This window comes from Gracilinanus agilis, chromosome 2 (assembly GCF_016433145.1).
Source record: "Gracilinanus agilis isolate LMUSP501 chromosome 2, AgileGrace, whole genome shotgun sequence".
NCBI classification, from domain to species: domain Eukaryota; kingdom Metazoa; phylum Chordata; class Mammalia; order Didelphimorphia; family Didelphidae; genus Gracilinanus; species Gracilinanus agilis.
Window position 1 is genome coordinate 430,364,233 of NC_058131.1, and position 19,415 is coordinate 430,383,647.

Here is a 19,415-nt window from a genome sequence, read left to right on the forward strand (position 1 = left end):
TATGAAATAGAAAAAAAGACTTTTAGAAGTATGGGGAAGAGGAAGATCAAAGAAGGGATAATAATACTTTTGTGAGTGGCTAGGATAATGGTAATAGGTAACAAAGAGAAGACAAAACTATTCACCTCTTACTTTGTTTCTGGTATTTCTGCTAAGAAGAATGATCTTCAGACTGGGAGCTATAGAACAAAAACAGTTAACAAGGAGCTGAAACCCAAGATAGGAGATGGTAAGAGAGCACACACAGCTACTTTCAATGAGGTTCACTACCATGAGACTTGGACAAATCATATCCCAGGTTACTGAAAGAATGGGTAGATGTGATCTCTAAGTCTAAATGTCACAGGACTGGAGAAAGGATAAGTTATGTCCTGATTTTCATCAAAAAAGAAAGAATAAAGTCTACCAAGTATATTATATAGTCCAATGTGCTTAAAACCTTTAGTTTCTGGCAATATTTCAGACTATATCATTTCAAAAGGGCAGTTTGTGAATATCTATTTTTACCAAACAGGCAATCAAAAGCATATCAATGTCTGATTTCCTATAGCTATGAAATCTTCATTAAAAAATAACATATTGGGGGGGAGGGACAGCTGGGTAGCTCAGTGGATTGAGAGTCAGGTCAAGGTCCTAGGTTCAAATCCGGCCTCAGACACTTCCCAGCTGTGTGACCCTGAGCAAGTCACTTGATCCCCCATTGCCCACCCTTACCACTCTCTCTTTCACCTAAGAGCCAATACACAGAAAGTTAAGAGTTTAAAAAAATTTAAAAAAAATTTTTTTTTAAATAGCATATCTACTTAACAAGGTATTCCTGATGAAGGTGTGAGAAGGCAGCAAAGCAGGTTTTCATAGTTCAGATTAATCACAACTGATTGAAAGTTGCAAAGATTACATAAAATATCATTTGTTTTAACAGCAAAATACCTATTAAAAGCTCTCATCAAACAAGTTGTCTCCCATGTATATGTTAAAGTCATTAGATTTCTTAAAAGATGAACAACAAAAATAACTTTGATAGCCTTCTTATTTTTAATATCAAAGGAGGCAAAAAAGATAATTTGCCACTGTCATGGAAGATACAGCTAATGCAAGATCCAGATCAAATTGATACAGGAAGGTTCCCCTAGATTCTCTTGTTTGCATATGATATTATCCTGATTGCCTCAAGCTCTGGAAAACTGCAGAATCTCCTGAGATCAAAAATCATCACTCAAAAGAGTCCAGCATAACTTATTCACCCACAAAAAACCCAAGAAGATGAAGACTGTCTATTGTCCGAACTATGATAGGCAGTTGGGTAGTCAACCATCAGATAATGCAAGTAAATGGGCCTAGACCTAAAAATGAAGAAAGCAGGCTTTAGAGAAATTTTCAAAGCCTCCAATCTTATCCCTAAAATAAAGGTGCATCTTTTTAGCATAAATATTCTTTTGGACATACCATGTGGTTACAAGAAATGGAATCACATAGTTTTCCAAGTATTATAAATTACAGCATGAGTGGACTGCAACATATCACCAAAGAAGAAGCATTGTTTAGAAAGAATGCAAAGGATCATCATAGACGTCTGACTCAAAAAGGTGAGGCAGTTATTTAGAAGAGCCCACATGATCCATTGGTAACCAAAAAATAACAATAGTGCCTTAGAGTTTACAAAGTGCTTTAAAAAGTACATTATCTTTTTTAGCATCACAATATAACCCTATCATACATATAATGAAAACTGAGGTTCCGAGAAGTTAGTGGATTACTAAATTAACCTAAATTAACTACCACTTCTAGTAAGTGTCAAAGGTGTGATTTGAACCCATACATTCCTAAGTCCACGTCCAACTTGGATGCTATCTTTCACACATCAGAGGATTCAGAGGCCCAACAAAAGTATTGAGTCTTCCTGTGAAGAATTTTTGGGAAGTTATGAACACGAGTCATGTAGAAGGCCCAATGACAGCTGTAATCTGAGCCACTCAAAGGATTACTCACTTGGACAAGATCATAGCAAAGTAACTTGTGGATATTTAGAAATCATTAAAAAAAAAAAAGGTTCAAGAGGCCTAATTAGGTAGGTAGGACAGTGGATAGAATGCCAGGCCTGGAGATAGGGGGGTCCTGGGTTCAAATCTAGCCTCAGGCACTTCCTAGCTGTGTGACCCTGAGCAAGTCACTTACCCCCTGGCCTAGCCCTTAATGCTCTTCTGCCTTGGAATCAATAGAAATATTGATTCTAAGACAAGGTAAAGGGTTTTAAAAAAAAAAACAGGTTCAAGCCAAACAACTTTTATTTCTTTTTGATATGCTGCTAGATCAGGGAATGCCCAAGTATGTTTGGATTACAGCGAAGCATTTGGCAAAGTCTTATGTGCTGTCCTTGAAAATAAGATGGATACAATAAATTGGCTAGATGGATACAAAACTGTTTAATGACTGTACCCCAAAGAGTAATCATTAATAGGTTGGTTGTCATCATTAACTTCAACAGAGATATCCAATGGAAAACCTCAGCATTTAGATCCTGGCCCCAGGAAATTATTTGGTCAGATATGTAGATGGCATTTTTAAAAATCCACAGATGATAGAAAAATGGGGAAAGTTAGCTTCCTTGTTATATGAGAGTCAGAATCCCAAAAATATCTTGATAGGCTAAAGCAATGGACTGAATTTAATAAAAGTTAACAATAGATGTAAAGTCTTACATGTGTTTAAATATTTGCTTCATAAAAAAAACCTAGGGGAGGCATGGCTAGACAAAATTTCCCAAGGGAAAGAGTTTGGTGGGCTGCATATTCAGGATGAATCAAAAGTGTGACCTCAAAGCTCAATCTTGTAATGCTATATCTTAGGCTTTATTAAGAGAGACCAGATGATAGTCCCCCCTAGACCCTCTTCCCTGCTCAAATCACTTCAGGAATACTGTATACTGTGGTTCAATTCCAGGCACCTAATTTTAGAAAGAGCATAGACAAGCTAGTAAATATTATGAAAAGCATGGTGAAAGAAAAGACTGGAATTGATGTTATTCCCAAGATCTGTTTTTCCTATGTGGAACTAGTAATGTCTAGCCTGGAGAAAAGAATTAAGGGATTCATGAAAGTAGTCTCCGAGTATCTTAAGGACTATCCCTGTGGAACAAGAATAATAATTTGTCTTCTTTCACCTAAGGTGCAGAACTAGAAAACAATGAAAGGGGGCAGGAAAGGGAGGGAAAAAAAGTTACTGCTCAGAAACAAATTTCCAACTTCCTAACAATCTGTGCAAAAGTGAAAAGGGCTGCTGCTTCACAAGGTTACCCTCTCTCCTCATAGGAGAAGGCTTCAAATAAAAGTTAAACGGTCATTTGTTAGGAATATTGTAGAAAGGATTCTTTTTCACCTAAAAAGCCTCAGAGGTCCGTTCCAAAGGAAAAAACTGAGGAGAGAGAGAGAGGGAAAGAGATTTGCCCAAAGTTACACAGGAAGTAGCAGAATCAAGTTTGAACACAGGTCATCTGTCTCCAAATTCAATATTATATTGACGGAGCAGGAAATGATGGGAATCTGCTCTTCTTGATCCAACTGAAAGCAAGACTAGCTCTGCCACTACCCAGAGGGGACAATACCTGTTGATTTATACTCTTTTTGGCACCAGGGAAATGGAATCAAAGGTTATGTCCCAAAGGGAGGATTAGAACTAGAAATTAGACTCCAGGTTGAGGCCTCCTCCTCACCCTTTTTTCCCTCCGCTGTCCTGCTTGAGGCTCTGCTTTGCCTGCAGACTAACCTCATTTTTTTCAACTCAGGTTTCCTGCTGGAGTGATACTGCTTTTGCAAAACGGATGTGTGTGGTCTAGGTTTTTATATTTTGATGAGTAGCTAAAATGGATGTTGCCTCTTCTCTCCTACTCCTTCCCACTCTTTCTCCTCCTGCCCCATTCCCCATGCCTCTGCCTGCTCTCCAACTTGCCTCACCTCGCATGCTTGTGTGGGCAGACCCTGGCTCTCCTAAGAAATGTCGAGCTCGCTTTGGCCTCAACCAGCAGACGGACTGGTGCGGTCCATGCAGGTGGGTATCTCCTCCCTTCCCTTTCCTGTCTGTGTCCCCTGAACCTGCTTTCCAGGAAGGGGTTGGGGGATGCATGATACCAGAAGCTATATTGCATGAGCCCTTCCCTCCCTCCCAGGGCATCCCTAGAAGTCAGTTATATACCTATCTTATCTCCCCTCCTGTTTAAGATTTCTTCTTCCTCTCCTCCCTCCTACTCCACTGCCCCCTTCTCCCATACTACTTACCAATGCCTACCCAATTTAAAGAAAGCCACAGGTCATCCTCGTTTTCCAAACTAGAATTCCTAATAAACAGAAGGTAAAATTCAAGTCTTCAAGTATCTATTAAGCACTTTTTGAACAAACAATAAAAACTTATGTTGGGGGGGGGAGTAATTCTGAAAGTCAGCATAGTTTTGAGTTTTACTAGCTTAAAACTACACTAAGACTTTTTGGAATACTCTTTTACTAAAGAGTGGAAACAAACAAGTATTAATAGGTTTAGTGCAGCAGAAAGAGATCCCTGTGGGCTAGAGAAGTTGGAGAAGGTTTCATGGAAGAAATGAGGCTTGAGATGGGCCTTTAAAAGCAGGTAGAATCTAAAGTGGGTTGGAATGCAGACAGACAAAAGGCATTCCATACAGGGAGAACTGTGTGAAACAAGAATGAGGGTAAAATGTGTCCTGGCAAGGGAGGAAATTAGCCAGGCTGATGTAAAGAATGTTGGGGGTAAGGTAAGAAAGGCAGAGTTGGGGGGTCAGACTGAGGAGGGCACCATCAGGGGAATTCAGACGTTCTATAAAAGGCATTAAAAGGAGCCATTATTAAATGGTAGCACATTACCAAGACAACTAACTAGGTAGGTCAAAAATGAATTGGAGAAGAGGTAAGACTTAAGAAAAGGAAATCATATGTCAATGAGATATTCCAAGTGAGAGATAGGCAATGGTCTTAGGTGAGAAAGAATGTGGAATTAACTGGGCAACTGACTGAGTGAGGGTAGGGGTAGAGATGAGGGCAAGGAGGCCTAGATGGCTAGGAGGATATGCCAACAACAGAGATAAATAATTTGGGGTATATGACTTTAGGAGAAAAAAAGCCACTTTAGGAGAGATGCACAGACTCCAATTCAAAGCTAGAGATTGGGATAGAAACCATTTTCTCTAGAAAATTTTAGACTCTCCATTTTAGACCAGCCATTAGAGGTTTCTTACTAAGATTCTAGCCCCTCAGAAAAATTCAAGACACCCCCAGAATTATGAAATTGATAGGGGTCCCTGGGTGATGGGGAGAGGATAAGATAATGTCCTTTGAATCAGACAGATTGTAGCGTTGGTTCACTGACCCCAAAGCACTAACTTGTTCCTCCTTCATCTGTTTATATATCAGCTTAATTAAGCCCTAACCTCTGCCAAGGTTTCTCTCTGCCTGCAAACTTGCTTCTCTGATCTTTTTCTCCTCACTAATAACTTTAGTTCAGGCAAAAAAGAAAATGGCACCACTAAGAGATGAGCTTATCCTGTTCTGCAGGGATTCACTTCAACCCCAAGCTGAAGCCCCTTTTCTGGGCCATCCAGAAAGCCAGATAAAAAAATATCCCCCAAGGGGCTAAGACTCTAAGACATACACTAACCAGGACAATCAGGATTGGCAAATAATCAGAAGACTTTATTTATATTATCAGGTGGATTATTAAGGGAGAGGAGGAAAAAGTCAAGGTGGTCACACACACTGCACAGATTGCTTTCATGTCCCTACTTAGAAATGAGGTCTTTTAGCCTTGAAACAGCTGCTGAGTAGATTAATTTGAGGATCATAAAATGCAGAGCTGAAATGAAATATAGAGGCCATCTAATCTAATTCCCTGGTTTTACAGATCAAGAACCAGAGAAATTAAGTAATTTGTTTCTAGGGTCATTTGGGTAAGTAGAAGAGCTGGGATTCAATATACAGATACTGAGTGTAAATTGTAGCCCTCTTTTCCACTATACCACAGTAAGTCAACATTTGGCTGTGGTCACTCACATCCTCTGAGCTTTCCCTGACATGCTGATTAAATTGAGAAAATGTAACACCCCAAAACAGGTAGGCATGGCAGAACCAGGACCCACGACTAACAAGGGAACCAAAAAAAAAAAAAAAAAAAAAAAAACAGGACCAGGGCCTCAGCAGGATTAGAACCAGCAGGCATAGAGCACTCACTCACAGCAGACACTCTTCCTTGAAGTCAGGCACTAAAGGAGACAATAGCCAAGACTCTTGGCCTCATATTTAATATAAGGCACTGACCAACAAATCTCTGGCCTATGGGTGGGCTATTTCATACCTAGTTTAGACTTAAGAGGAAAAGGCTTGACTATGCTAAAGAAAGTGTATAAGAGTCTGTGAACAAGGGATTCAGTGGAAAAAAGTCAGAGGACCTGGATTCAAATATGAATTCCATTATTTAATACTTGTATCCTGTGAGTAATCCTGTGAGGCAGCTGCTCAGTAGTCCCTGGAGTCAGGAAGACTAATCTTCCTGAATTGAAATCTTAACTCAGATTCTTACTGGCTATGGAATCCTGGGCAAGTCACTTAACCTGTGTGCTTCTATTTCTTCATCTGTAAAAAGAGCTGGAGAAGAAAATGGCCAACCACTCCAGTATCTCTGCCAAGAAAATTCCAAATGGGGTTAAAAAGAATAGGTCACAACTGAAAATGACTGAACAGCAATATAAATAATCTTAGGCAAATTACTATCCTCCCTCTAGTATTCAGTTTCTTCTTCAGCAAACTGAGGGAATTAAGATTAAGATGCTCTCTGAGGTCACTTTCCAGCTATAAAAGCCTACTGACCAAGGCTATGGAAAATCAATTGAGTTTTTACCAAATACCTAATTATTGTGCCCAATCCATCAGTTTAACCTCTTTCATGTCACAGAGAAGGAAAAGTAGATCTTAGGGAAAGAAAATAAATTATAATATATCACAGAATGAGTCAGTGACAAAGCTGGGACTCTTGCCTCAAGTCAAACTTCATAAACATTTCCATACAGTGGAGAGAAAGAATGCTGAGAAATGCATTTCTGCCCTACCTGGTCCACCAATGAATTAGCTGCCTCATGTATGATCAAACAGGAAGGTATATTCTTTAATCCTTAGTCCACTGATTAATCTAGCAAGCTTTTAATAAGTTCCCACATGCCTAGCTAGCCTTGAATTAAGCTGTGGGGGAGACCTAACGACCATTAAGATGCTGACTGCTTAGTTAAAAAACAAGATTCACATCTATAATAAAATAACTAGCAAATATAAGGGAGAAAATTGTTAGATAGACTGGCATAGACTCATAAGAGCTAGATAGGGGCCTAATGGAACTCAAAATTTTCGGTGTGAACATTTACACCTCAAAAATAAGCAGAGAGAAAAAATTTAATACAGATTAAACTTAAAAGTCTTATCTTGTATATATGAAGAGCCATTTGTTAAAACATTTACTTTGACCTTTAGTGCTAGAGAAATTCAGAGGAAGAGAAATCACTGGGAAAAAATGTGCACAGGACATAGGGTATATTTCTCAATATTTTTAAGTGCAAAACTCCCCAGAACAAAAATGATCTTCAAATTAGACAAGTTTAAAGGCCCACTAACTTTGGGTGACTTCTGAGAGAGTATTCCTCTCAACAGCAACAAAAAACTGAGACAATGCCTAGTAAGTAGTGGCAATACGATAATAAAGAGCAAACATACTCCTCTCTCTTTTTTCTCTCCATACCTTTTTTCCTTCTCTCTCACCTACCTCTATTTTCCCCAAGACAAGCTCTGCAGCTGAGGGAAGATTTATCTGTCCAGCTAGGGATTCCCAAAGTCTTTCAAGGTGTTTGTTGTTTAAAAAACATTTGGGTCAAATCCAAGCTATAGTATGATGGGGAGACAAATCCTGGAAAGAACCAAGGGAAGTTGTTTTCTCTATAGGAATTGCCTTTGGTCAAAGAAAGGAAGTTTTCCCTTGTCCCCCCCCCCCCCTTCTGCTCTTCAGTTCTGATCCTTTTAACTGAGCAGGATATAGAGAAGCTTGATGTCAGCACTCACATTCCTTTAGGGCAGTGATAGCAAACTGAAACTTTTTAAGGGACCCTGTATGGTCATGCCATGCCTAACCCCACCATTGTGTGCCATGCCCAACGTACCCCTGTGTTCAGGGATGGGGCCAGGATACAATCTGGCCAAGCCAGGGGGCCTGCACATACCCACAGAGAGTTCTCTGTGTGCCATCTTTGGCATGCATGCCATAGGTTCACCATCATAGCTTTAGGGCTTTGTATTTGGGGCATAGGGCTCTTCTACCCATAGGCCACCAGGCACATTGGCACATTACCAAAGTCCCTTTTCTTTCTTCTCCTGCCATCGAAATTTATAGTACAAGTCTATAGTTCAGCTCCCAAGATTCCCTGGAATCCTCTCAGAATCCCCTTGGATTCTCCAGGCTGAATTAGTGTTCTCCTTATAATACTTATTGTCATTTTGCTATACCTTGTGCCTTTGGTGAAACTAACACTATCCCTAGGTCCTCTAAGAAGGCTAAGGCCTTGCAGCATAAGTTCATGGAACCTTGTGTACTAAGTTGAGAAGACAGCCTTTGATCAGAATTCTAGCTAAGTTAAGCAAAGAAGAAAAAGAAAATCAACAATTGACTAAGTATCTACTTAAAATGACATTGTCCTGAACTAGGCACTGTGGAAGAGACAAGAAAAAATAAGGCACAGTCCTTTCCCTCAGTGGCACCTACCCCTGGGGGAAAAATGCAAATTCAAATCAACACAGTTTACAAAATACCTATTATATTGTGAGGAACTGTGCTAGAAAGCAGGTATTACACAAAGATAAATGACATAAAAGTCCATGATCCTAGGGAGCTTCAATATTTCACTAGGGAGAAATGAGGGCAAATTAAGAAAACTAGAAAATATATTCAAGAGCTACTGAAAAAGTTGTTCACCTATTTTTTAGTCATGTCCAATTTTTTTCTGACCTTATTTGGGGTTTTCTTGGCAAAGATACTGAAGTGGTTTGCTATTTCCTTCTCCGACATCTGAAAAAGAGAATGGCACTTTCAGTTGGAGGTAGGGACAGGAAGAAGATGATTGAAGGCAACATGGGAATCTGAAAAGCAAAGATGGGGGGGAAGGGGGAATACATTCCAAGAATAGCTTGAAAAAAAATATGGACCCAGGAAACTGAGATTGTCAGTCAGTAGCCCAAGTTTAAGGAGAACCATTTGTGAAGAGGAGTAGTAGTGTGAAATGAAGTTGGTAAGGATAAGCTGTAGTTGTAGGATTATGAAGGGTATTTTAAAAGCTGGGCTAAGAATATCAGGGAATTGTAGTATTATAGATATAGATACTATTATAGATAGGAACAAGTTGTTTTACTTCTTATTGCTCTAGGAATCACCTGTAAGCCCCTAAAAGTTTATTGTAGGGGGAGCTGCTGCCTCTCCTAAGAATCCCCTATACCAGTGAAATCACAAAACTAACTAAATCATAAAAAAAACTGGGATTTCTGCCCAGGGAAAGGTTTGAATTAGGAGGATTTGGGCAACTATGGTGAAGAATGACTAAATGGAAGCTGGCCAGGCAAGAGGTGATGATGGCCTCAATCTCTACCGCCCCCTTTCCAGAAAAAATATTACTTAGCGCCTCTGGAAATTATTTTTTTTTATTTTAATAGCAATTAATAGGACAGATAAATGCACCTGTGGCCATCACCGCCCCCCTGGATCGCTGCAGCACCCACACCAGGGGGCAGTGGTATCCACTTTGGGAATCACTGCTCTACAGGATTGAAAAGTTAGGAATGGATTTTAGAGATAAAGTGGAAGCATAACTATACAAATATTAGAGGCATAACCAAAATGCTACAGCAGTTCTTAAAAAGAATTTACTTCTAACTAGGACATGCTAGTTAGCTAACATGGAACAGATAGCATTACCTTTTGAAGGATGGATAGGATTTCAATTGATAGAGATGGGAAGGGCATTTTCAGGTATAGAGAGAACATGAACAAATCTGAAAAGGCTGTTTAGCTATTTTAGGCAAAGAAAGGTGATAGCACCAAACATGTAGAGGGAGAAAGCAAATAATCTGATCTGTTTGAAGCAGTATAGGAGAGAGAATTAGAGGCTTAGACTGTTAGACTAGAAAAGTGCCAAATTGTGTAGGGCCTCAAATGACAGATTAAGAATGTATGGATGGTTTGAAGCCACTGAATAGTTTTAAGAATATGGTCCAACAAGAGAATTTAGAAGAGTAATAATGACGTGAAGGAAATTGGTTGGAGAAAAGGAAGGGAGATGGTTAGGAGGCTATTATGATCATCCCAGGGAAAAAGATAAAAGCCTGAAGGAGGTAGTGGTAGCAGCAACATAAATGGGAAGGGCTGGATGCAGGTGCCAAAGGGGAAAAAAAATACCAAGATTTGTTCAAGACTATTATTAAGAAGTCACTGAAATCCCTACCTTTGTAGCAGAGTAACTAGAAAAAGCTTACTCTAAATGGAATAAAATACTAAAAGGAATAAAAAGTGAGAAGGCAGAATGGGTTTAGGGGACAGAATAAATTGGCTTTGAGCTGAGAAAAAAAATCTCCTGCAATGCCAGCATGTCTATAGTTAAGATTTGAATATTTCCCTATTCCCTATTATTAACATTTTCTTAAAGCCACTCTTTCCTGATTAACCTGAATCAGGCAGACAAAGACTAACTTTTGGAGTTATGGCCACCTAACTAAAGAAGAGCATACTCTATACAAGATGCAGAAAAAACTGGGTTGAGGGGAGGATTCTAAAATCTGCAAAGCAGTTAGGCTGCCACCTAATGGGAAGGGTAGAACATTAACTTACTAACCAAGAAGTAGACGCTTCTAAGATGGCTTCACAGCAGGTAGACTCTAGGAGGGAAGAAAGGGAACAGGGATCTATCTAGTCCCTACAGTTTTGCCCTTTTGTAGTGACAACACACTTATATAAATCTGAGGTGGATGATTGTCAGTTCAATCCTTTGCTTACAGATAACTCTCTTCGCTATTCTTAGGAGGAAAAAGAAATGCATTCGGTACTTACAAGGAGAAGGAGAAGGACGCTGCACCAGCCCAATTTCTTCAGATGGCAGTGCTATAGACTCCCCTCCATCCCCTCTGGATGCCCTCCAATATGTTCGCCCTGCTTTTACCCCAGACCAACTCACCAGTCCCACTGATTACACACACAGACCACCAAGCTGCCCCTTCTCCCTCTCTCTCCATCTCAAGACTACTCCTCCTGGGGTTGGACTCCCAGCAAGGTGATCCTCAGCCCCCAGCTCTCCAGCAGCCCTTCCATGAACCTTCAGCAGCATACAAGCATCACAGCAACAGGAACACAAAGGCCAAAGGCATAAGACGCTTTGCTTTGTCCACAGGTGGTCAAGAGCCAGACAATCAAACAAGAAACTGGCCTGAGGCTACCTCCCCACTTTCTCACACAGTGCCTGGCCTGTATATTGTGTGTACACTGCCCAACTTGTGGGGCCCCTGCAATCAAGCTGTTTAGGAGAGTGGTCAGACCAATTTCAAAATGTCTTCTCATAAGCCGGCCCCTTTTAGGTCCAGATTGGATTTCAGCATGGTGTAGAAGGCATGCTGGGCTTGGATTCAGAACACTTACATGCACTAGTCCCAGCTCCTACTACTACCTAATGAGTTACTGTGGTCTCAGGCAAACTATAGTGTCTGAATTTCAGTTGCCATCTTTAAAATGGGAATATCTATTCTTCAAATATGACAACAGATATGAAAAAGTACTACAAAGTGCTATAAAATATAAAGTAGTACTAATTAGTCAAATGCCCACAACTTCCTAGTTTTTTCTTGCTTCTGATTCTTTTGCTTTAGAGACATTGCTGAGCCCTGTTCCCACTAGGCATGCCTCCCCTCCTATAGTATGTTCTGGAAAGAGGAAAAGAGAAATGAGGCACCTCAAAAGTTGCACATCAAAGATCTAAGAGTCTTCAGCAAAGCAACGATGAAGAAAAAAACCTTCTTGTTCAATGGACAGGAAAACATTGTTTACGAATAACCAACTATTTGCTGGCCAAGGGTCCTGTGTAAACTCAGAGGAAACATTTATTGCTCTAATTGCAATAAACGCCATACTGAGGGAAAGCCCACAAGTCATTCTCCAGGAGGGCAGGGACAAGGTCAGGCCATTTCATTTAAGGGCACAGTTTGCCTTAACTGCTCAAGGTGCTTCCTAGAAACCTCGGAGTTTCCTCAAAAACCATTCCCTAAAGACACAATGAAGAACACAGTGGTCCCAGTGCTGCCTGACAGCCAAGATGCAGAAAGCCAGTCTGGGGGCTGCTCATTGGCAGCAGTCCTCCGTCAAATTATTTTCTTAAAGAATTCTCCACATTTTCAGGTCTAGCTGTTGAAGACCACTTGTTAAAGACTTGTTATAGTCAAGTCTTGATTAAGGGGGAGTTTATATGAAGTATGGATATTTAAAACCCACAGATAAACCTCAAACCTCACTTAAACCTTTAATCCAAACTCTCAGCTAACAGCCAACTTGAGGCTTTCCCTCATTTGTGCTTTCTGGGTGTTTCCTAAGACCCAAGGCCCCACAAGTTGTAAGAGGGATGATACCCCCAGGAAATTAAATATTATTTGTGTGATGTCTTCAGATCCAATGGTTTTGACTGTTAACATCCACTAGAAAGACTAAAAATACTAAGATCATCCATGCCCTCATGCAATAGGCAGTGGCTATTATCAATTTCTGAGCCTATCCCAACCCTGAGCCTTGGAATTTTAAAGTACGATTTTTTGCCCTCTCTCCAATGTTTCAGAAGGAATAATCCATTATGAGGGTAGTCTTTATTTTTTTCTACTCTACCCAACTTATGTACCGAAGACAATGTATTATTTTTGCTCTAGCATTGCAAGAAATTTAAGAGAAAAATGATCTTCATAGTGTACAAAGTATTTTTGTATTTTTCTTAAGGCATCAACAAGGAATGCAACTTTTTTACATGAGAATAAAGATACTTTTTACTAGGTTTCTATATCAAAGCTTGAACCTTAGGAAGCTGTTTACATTGCGAGCACTACACACTTAGCTTGCTTATTATTTCCCTTTGCAGCTAGCTACTACACAGCTAAACCTTATCACTTGGAACCTCCACTAATCTTTATTTTCCTTAAGGGTATTATATGTCTAAAAGTTCCTGGGCCTTTGCACTGAAAAATTTGTCCAAGGACATAACCTTTTTTCTAGGTCAAAACATCAACTTACTAACCCCTCTCTCTCCTCCTCCCCAGCCAGCTCATTATGGGGTCACAACCATGTAGGACAAGGGAGTTTCCCACTCCCCTATGAGGGCCAGGTTCTACAGATCACTTCAGAGATTTCTTTCTCCTGAAAGAAAATTACCTACAATGCTGACTTAAGACTCTCATTTTCCAGGGCTCCAAACCTGCTTTGCCCTCTCCCCACAATCTGTTCCCTTCTTCCTCCTAAGTGACAAACAACTTTTCCAACCAAACCTACAGATTCTAAAGTACTGGAAAAGGACACCATGTGAAGACAACATTCCCTAGTCCGCATGCAAAGAGCAAAGCTGGGAGAACAAGGTCCACACACTGGATTCTTTGCAGGGGGAATTGGGGAAGACTAGTCAAAAAGCCTGGAAGGCAGTGGCTCATTTGGGGATCTAATAGGCAATAGAGAGCTATTTCCAAGCCATTTTGATACAAACCTTCTAGCTTTATCTGAACTACATTACTTGCTGTTAATGTAGACAGTATTTTCACTCTTTGGGGAAAAATAATTTGATGGAAAATAAAGTCATTTATAATATAGTACAATCATTTCCAAAGCAAAAAATCTAAACTGTCATTTTATTAGCCTCCCCAGATTTTTCCCCAAAAAACTACCCAAAATGTTATTTTATTATAAGTCATTTTCATATTTCGTGTTTGAGTAATAGTCAGAATTTAGTTCTCAAACAGTTTCAATTACTTTAAAATAGAAATTTTACTTCCTAAAACAGATGATGAAAATAACAAGTCACCAAAAACATTATTACACCAAGTAAAATCATTGTACGTAGCAGGGATGAGTATTTAGTATTTGGAGCAATTGGTCCAACAATTATCCACCCTGTGTTGTGATTTTTTTTTTACTTCATTAACTTTGTAACTTTTTTTTTCTTTTATGTTTAGCTTTATAAATAAAGCAATCTATAAGAAAGTTGTCCATTGGGAATGGGCCACTGGAGGTTATAATATCATGTTTGGGAGGTCGGGGAACGGGGAAATAGGAGGATTGGGAGTACAGACAGTAACATCTCTATTGCACAAGTGCAGTTGCCCATAGATGTTCAGTAAGTAGAATTAATTAAAAGCAATTCTAATTACTCTTAATTTGGCAGTAAAAAAACAGAACTCAAACTGAAAGATATTAAAGACTATCTAAGTCTAATTCAAACCTACGAAGAGGTAATATTTAAGACGACTGGTGAGATCACCAATGTAAAGAATATAAAGGAAAGGTCTGGGAAAGAAAAGTTGTGGTATTTGGAAACATAAAGATAGGAAACTGGAAGAGAAACTAACAAAGGAGAAAGAGAAGGAATAATAGATTAAAACTGTACATTGTGATATAGAAATAAAAGAAAACTATGTCTGGGAAAAGATGATAATCTGAAAGAGAGAGACTAAAAAAAAAAATCCCATGGATTTGATGATTAAGAAGGGAGTACAATGATCCCTCACCTATCACAGGAGTTATGTTCCAGACACCCCCCACAATAGGTAAAAATCTGCAAAGCAGTGGGAGAGCAAACAGGCTGATGCTACAGTCACTTAGCCAATAGTGTGCCATGTACAATCTCACATTGGCAAACTTGTGCAAGTGGTAGTGGCATACTGCATTTCCATTGTGTGCAAGAACAGTATTCATCTGCAAAAACTCGGCGAAACAGAATTAGATTATTTTTTAAACCCAAAGTACAGTGAAGCCACGATAAGTGTGCCACAATATATAGAGGGACAACTATAACCTTAGAGCAGTTTCACAGGGAGTGGTAAGAGGAAAAGAAGTGTCAGACTTTGCTAAGCTTTAAAAAATGTAGAGAAGCAATTTAGTTTAGCCATAAAGAGAAAAACTGCATGGTGGTTTGAGGGGTTCAGTAAAGCAAGGAAAGATTTTGGGACTCCAGAACTAAGCAGTATCTTTAGGGTAAAGAGAAAGAGCCAAAAGAGAGGGAAGAAACTGAATATACGAGAGACAGGATAATCACTGGAGAGAGGCTTTGGAAGATAGTAAAAGGAGCTGAGATAAAAGCACTGATTCACATGGCTTTGAAGATACCATGAAGTACACAAATTATTTCAACCCCTAACTACTCACAGTAAAATGGTACAGTGAAAAGTTTACTAGTAATCAGAAATCCTGCTCTGCCATTAACCAACTCTTTATAACCTTTGGCCAACCCCTTTCTTTGGGTCTCATTTTCCCTCTAAAATGAGGGAGGGCTGGACTAAATAAATCTCTAAAGACCCCTTTCTAGCTGACACTGTTGTTCTGAATTTAATTGCCTTAGCTACCAATTGATAATGCAGGTTTTGGTCTAGGACCTATTCCTGGGTAAGAAAGGAGGACATAATTTCTTGCTCCAATTATCATCCCTATGCAGATGATTCTCATCTACTTATCTGGCTCTAATTATTCTCCTTGGCTCCAGTCTTACATCACTAAACTAATTCTTAAATATCTCAGACTGGATGTACCATTTCAACAAACCCAAACAGATTTCTCTATCTTGCCCCCTTCTCCTCTTCCCCTCTCCACCAAACTCTTCCCCCTCTTTCTGAACTTCCCCATTACTTTTTAGGGCACCATAATCTTCCCAGTCATTTATTCTCACAATCTCAGTGTCATCCTCATTCTCACTAACATTCATCCCATTCGTCTAATCTGTTGCCAAGTCTTCTTTTTCCCACCTTTACAATATTTCTTACATTCCCTTCCCTCCATTCACATAGCCACCAATCTGAGTGCAAGGTCTCATGGTCTCATGCATAAACAATTGCTGCCATCCTTCTGGTTAGTCTTCTCCGCTCTCAATTCATCTTCTCAGCTGTCAGTCTTCCTAAAATGGGGGTCTGACCATGTCACTCCCCTAACTCAAATAAACTTCCAGGATCTCCCTAATCAAATTCAAATATTATATTCTGAGTTTTAAAGCCAATTCCTAACCTTATTCTTTCTAGACCAACACTTTGTTTCATGCATATACCTTTATGATTCAGAACACAAACAACACTCCATGTCTACCTCCCAAATTCCATTTTTGCTGGCCCATCCTCATTCCTGTAATGCTCTTGTTCCTCACCTCTAACTTTTGGCCTTCTTCAAGACTCAGCCTCAAAACTCACCTTCTGCAGGAGGCCTTCCCCATATCTCCACCCCACCCCCTTTTCCCTCCACACTAGGGACGACTTCCCTTTTAAATGACCTTCTATTTAGAAATACAAATCTTTTTATGTAGCACTGTTTGCATGTCTCCTCCTTGAGGGCAGGAATGTTTTTTAACCATACAATAGTACCCTTGATACACAGAGCACCTTAAGTCATGAGCAATTTGAGATAGGAGTAGTCACAATCAGGATTTTGTAAGTCACCTAGGGGATATTTGAAACACAAGCTTGAGCCACCCTCCAACTAGATAGATAGTCTGCAGAACCTTCAGTTTCACAGGAGGCTGTCTGTTTAGTTCAGTGTTTATCTGGCCATATGAGCATCTGTATTGAATTGCTTTTTGCTTTCTTCATTTTTGTCTTTATTATTTATCAGTTTTTTTGGCCAATGTCTTAACTTTTAAACCATGGATCCTAACAATGGAGGAAATGGAGTTACAGCAGCAGCATACAGAAGTTTTGCAGGAAATTAGCAGGGAAGAGCCCTAGGTAGATGAGGTAATCGGTACAAGATTAAGGAAATGTTGAGGATTTTAGAAAAAATTAAAGTTTATTGAAACGACACACCCAGAAAAAGTTGCAACAGGTCATGCATTGGAGTTGTGTAACACTTGGAAAGGTTTTTGTTGAAATGGCCTCGAAGTGAAATCAAGGAAAGTGTGGCAAAACAGCCAAAATTCATTGAAGAAAATGATGATAATATTAAGGTAAATGAAATAGCAATTAAGTTTAGCAATAAAGTTACATGTCATAAGTAACGTGTAAGGTCAATTTTGCATTTAAATGTAGCGTTACATGTGTAAAGAGAGTAAGTTATGTTAAGCGATAGTGCATGAAATGAAAACCTCCGCCAGCATCTTTCACCTGACCTTGAAGGTAAATAACATTTCATAAGCAAGTTTATTTCTTTACATTCTTTCTTATTATCTATAAATATATTTATTTGTTATTTAAAGTACATTTTCAAATTTAAAAGCATATGAAACAAAAAATTCATCTGGTTTTTGGGGGGTCAGAATGGATATAATTGCATTTCCATTCATTTAAATGGCAAAATTCAATTTGACACACAAGCAAATTGAGTTACAAGTTTGGCCATGGAACAAATTAAACTTGTGTCAAAGTACCACTGCATTTTGTATCTCCAGTGCTTAGTACTGAGCATATGGTAAACAATAAATGCTTGTTGAATGACTTGAGAGAGAAGTATTACACAAAAGTAATGATGGAGTGATTTTGGATAGGGATAGTAAGGAAGCTGAGGGTTCACAACATTAGTTTAGAAGCAAAGGGAGGTTTGGAGAATTCAAATTAATTTCTTTTGAGTCTAACTCAGTTGCTCTTGTGATACTTGCAGTCTAATGATCCCTATTTTTCTTCCTGTCTAGATGGATCTCTATTCTAAAAGCCAAAATTACTCAATCATCCCCTGAGCTTCACAGAAATTGTTTCATCTTGTTGACAGTAAGGCCCATGTTGTAACCCTTTGCCAAATATTATGGCTTTCCTACATCTCCTTTTCTTTTTAGCAGTGAAGCCTTAATTGGAATATAAGGTCCCCTAGAGAGACTGAACAGTATTAACAAAACTCTTCGCCTATGACTGAACTAAGAAGCTGGGGAGAACTAAGAAGAAGCTGGGGAATGGTCCATTCTTACCAGACTCCCCCCCAAAGAGAAGAATGGAAAAAAGCAAATTCTAGAACAAAGGAGTAAAAGCAACAGAATTATTTCTAATGCACACCTGAAAGGAAAATGCGTCAGAGCAAAGGGATTTAATATGCACTCCACAGTTAAGGCCAAAATCTAACTTTACCTTGTTTGCATCTGGATAAAGGAAGCTTTGTGTGCTTAGGTTTCAGAAAGTCTAATTCCTTTTGTATAACAGGTGACAGTTATCAACTTACCCAAAAACTGGAATTGGAAAGAGATCTTATGAAATCACCACAATTCTCACTTACCCAGCACCTTTCTTCCCTGAGGACCATAGTGTTTCTGTTAAATGACATCTTTCTGGATGAGCTACTCAGACACTGAAGCCCAGTTCATACATATAAAATGGTAGTGAAACTGGGGGGTTAGATTTTCAATCCTCAAGCAGGCAATTTAAACATATGACAACCATATACTTGGCAGAAGACTGAGGCTCATATTTTATGCCCCTTCAAACCTAAATATATATAGTAAAATAGTATATATAATTAACACCATGGATTAAGTCAGAAACCCTGAACTTTTATCCTCGTGCTAGTATGTAGTATGAGAAACATACTATATAACTCATTTGAAAACAACCCAAAAAAGGGTTTTTCAAGAAATGAGCATTCTAAAAAATATAATTTGGGGGGCAGCTGGGTAGCTAAGTGGATTGAGAGTCAGGCCTAGAGACTGGAGATCCTAGGTTCAGATCCGACCTCAGACACTTCCCAGCTGTGTGACCGTGCTGAGCAAGTCACTTGACCCCCACACCATTGCCCACCCTTACTACTCCTTCCACCTATGAGCCAATACACAGAAGGTTAAGGGTTTAAAAAAAAAAAAAGATGCTAAAAAATATAATTTGTCCTTTTGTGGCATCAGAATACTTCAATCAAAACACTAAAACTTTAACTCAACCTAAATTTAAATTTTTAAAGGTTACCAAGGGAAGCAGTTACTAATAAACATGAGTTTAAATTCCAGCTCTACTAACCTCTGACCAAACTGAATGTTACTTTCTTCAGTTTTCTGCTCTGTAAAATGATGGAACTAGAATAAAAAATAGTATGAAAATATCCTCTAGCTCTAAATCCTATACATTCAAAGAATGTTTTCAACATTGGTAGAAGCAAATCCCCAGGATTCATTATTAAAATAAGGCCCCTACTTCTTAGTTCAAGAAAGGTACATG

At 39.2% G+C, this 19,415-nt stretch overlaps 1 protein-coding gene across 1 annotated transcript in view; it reads left to right on the forward strand.

Moving 5' to 3' along the window:
- Positions 1-11,582, forward strand: part of TCF7 (transcription factor 7) — a 118,630-nt gene extending 107,048 nt beyond the window's left edge. Inside the window, exons 12-13 of the mRNA XM_044664686.1 lie at positions 3,972-4,044; positions 11,099-11,582. Of these exons, the coding sequence (XP_044520621.1) occupies positions 3,972-4,044; positions 11,099-11,351 (326 nt within the window). The 3' untranslated portion in view covers positions 11,352-11,582. The remainder of the gene's footprint in view (positions 1-3,971; positions 4,045-11,098) is intronic.
- The last annotated feature ends 7,833 nt before the right edge of the window (positions 11,583-19,415 follow it).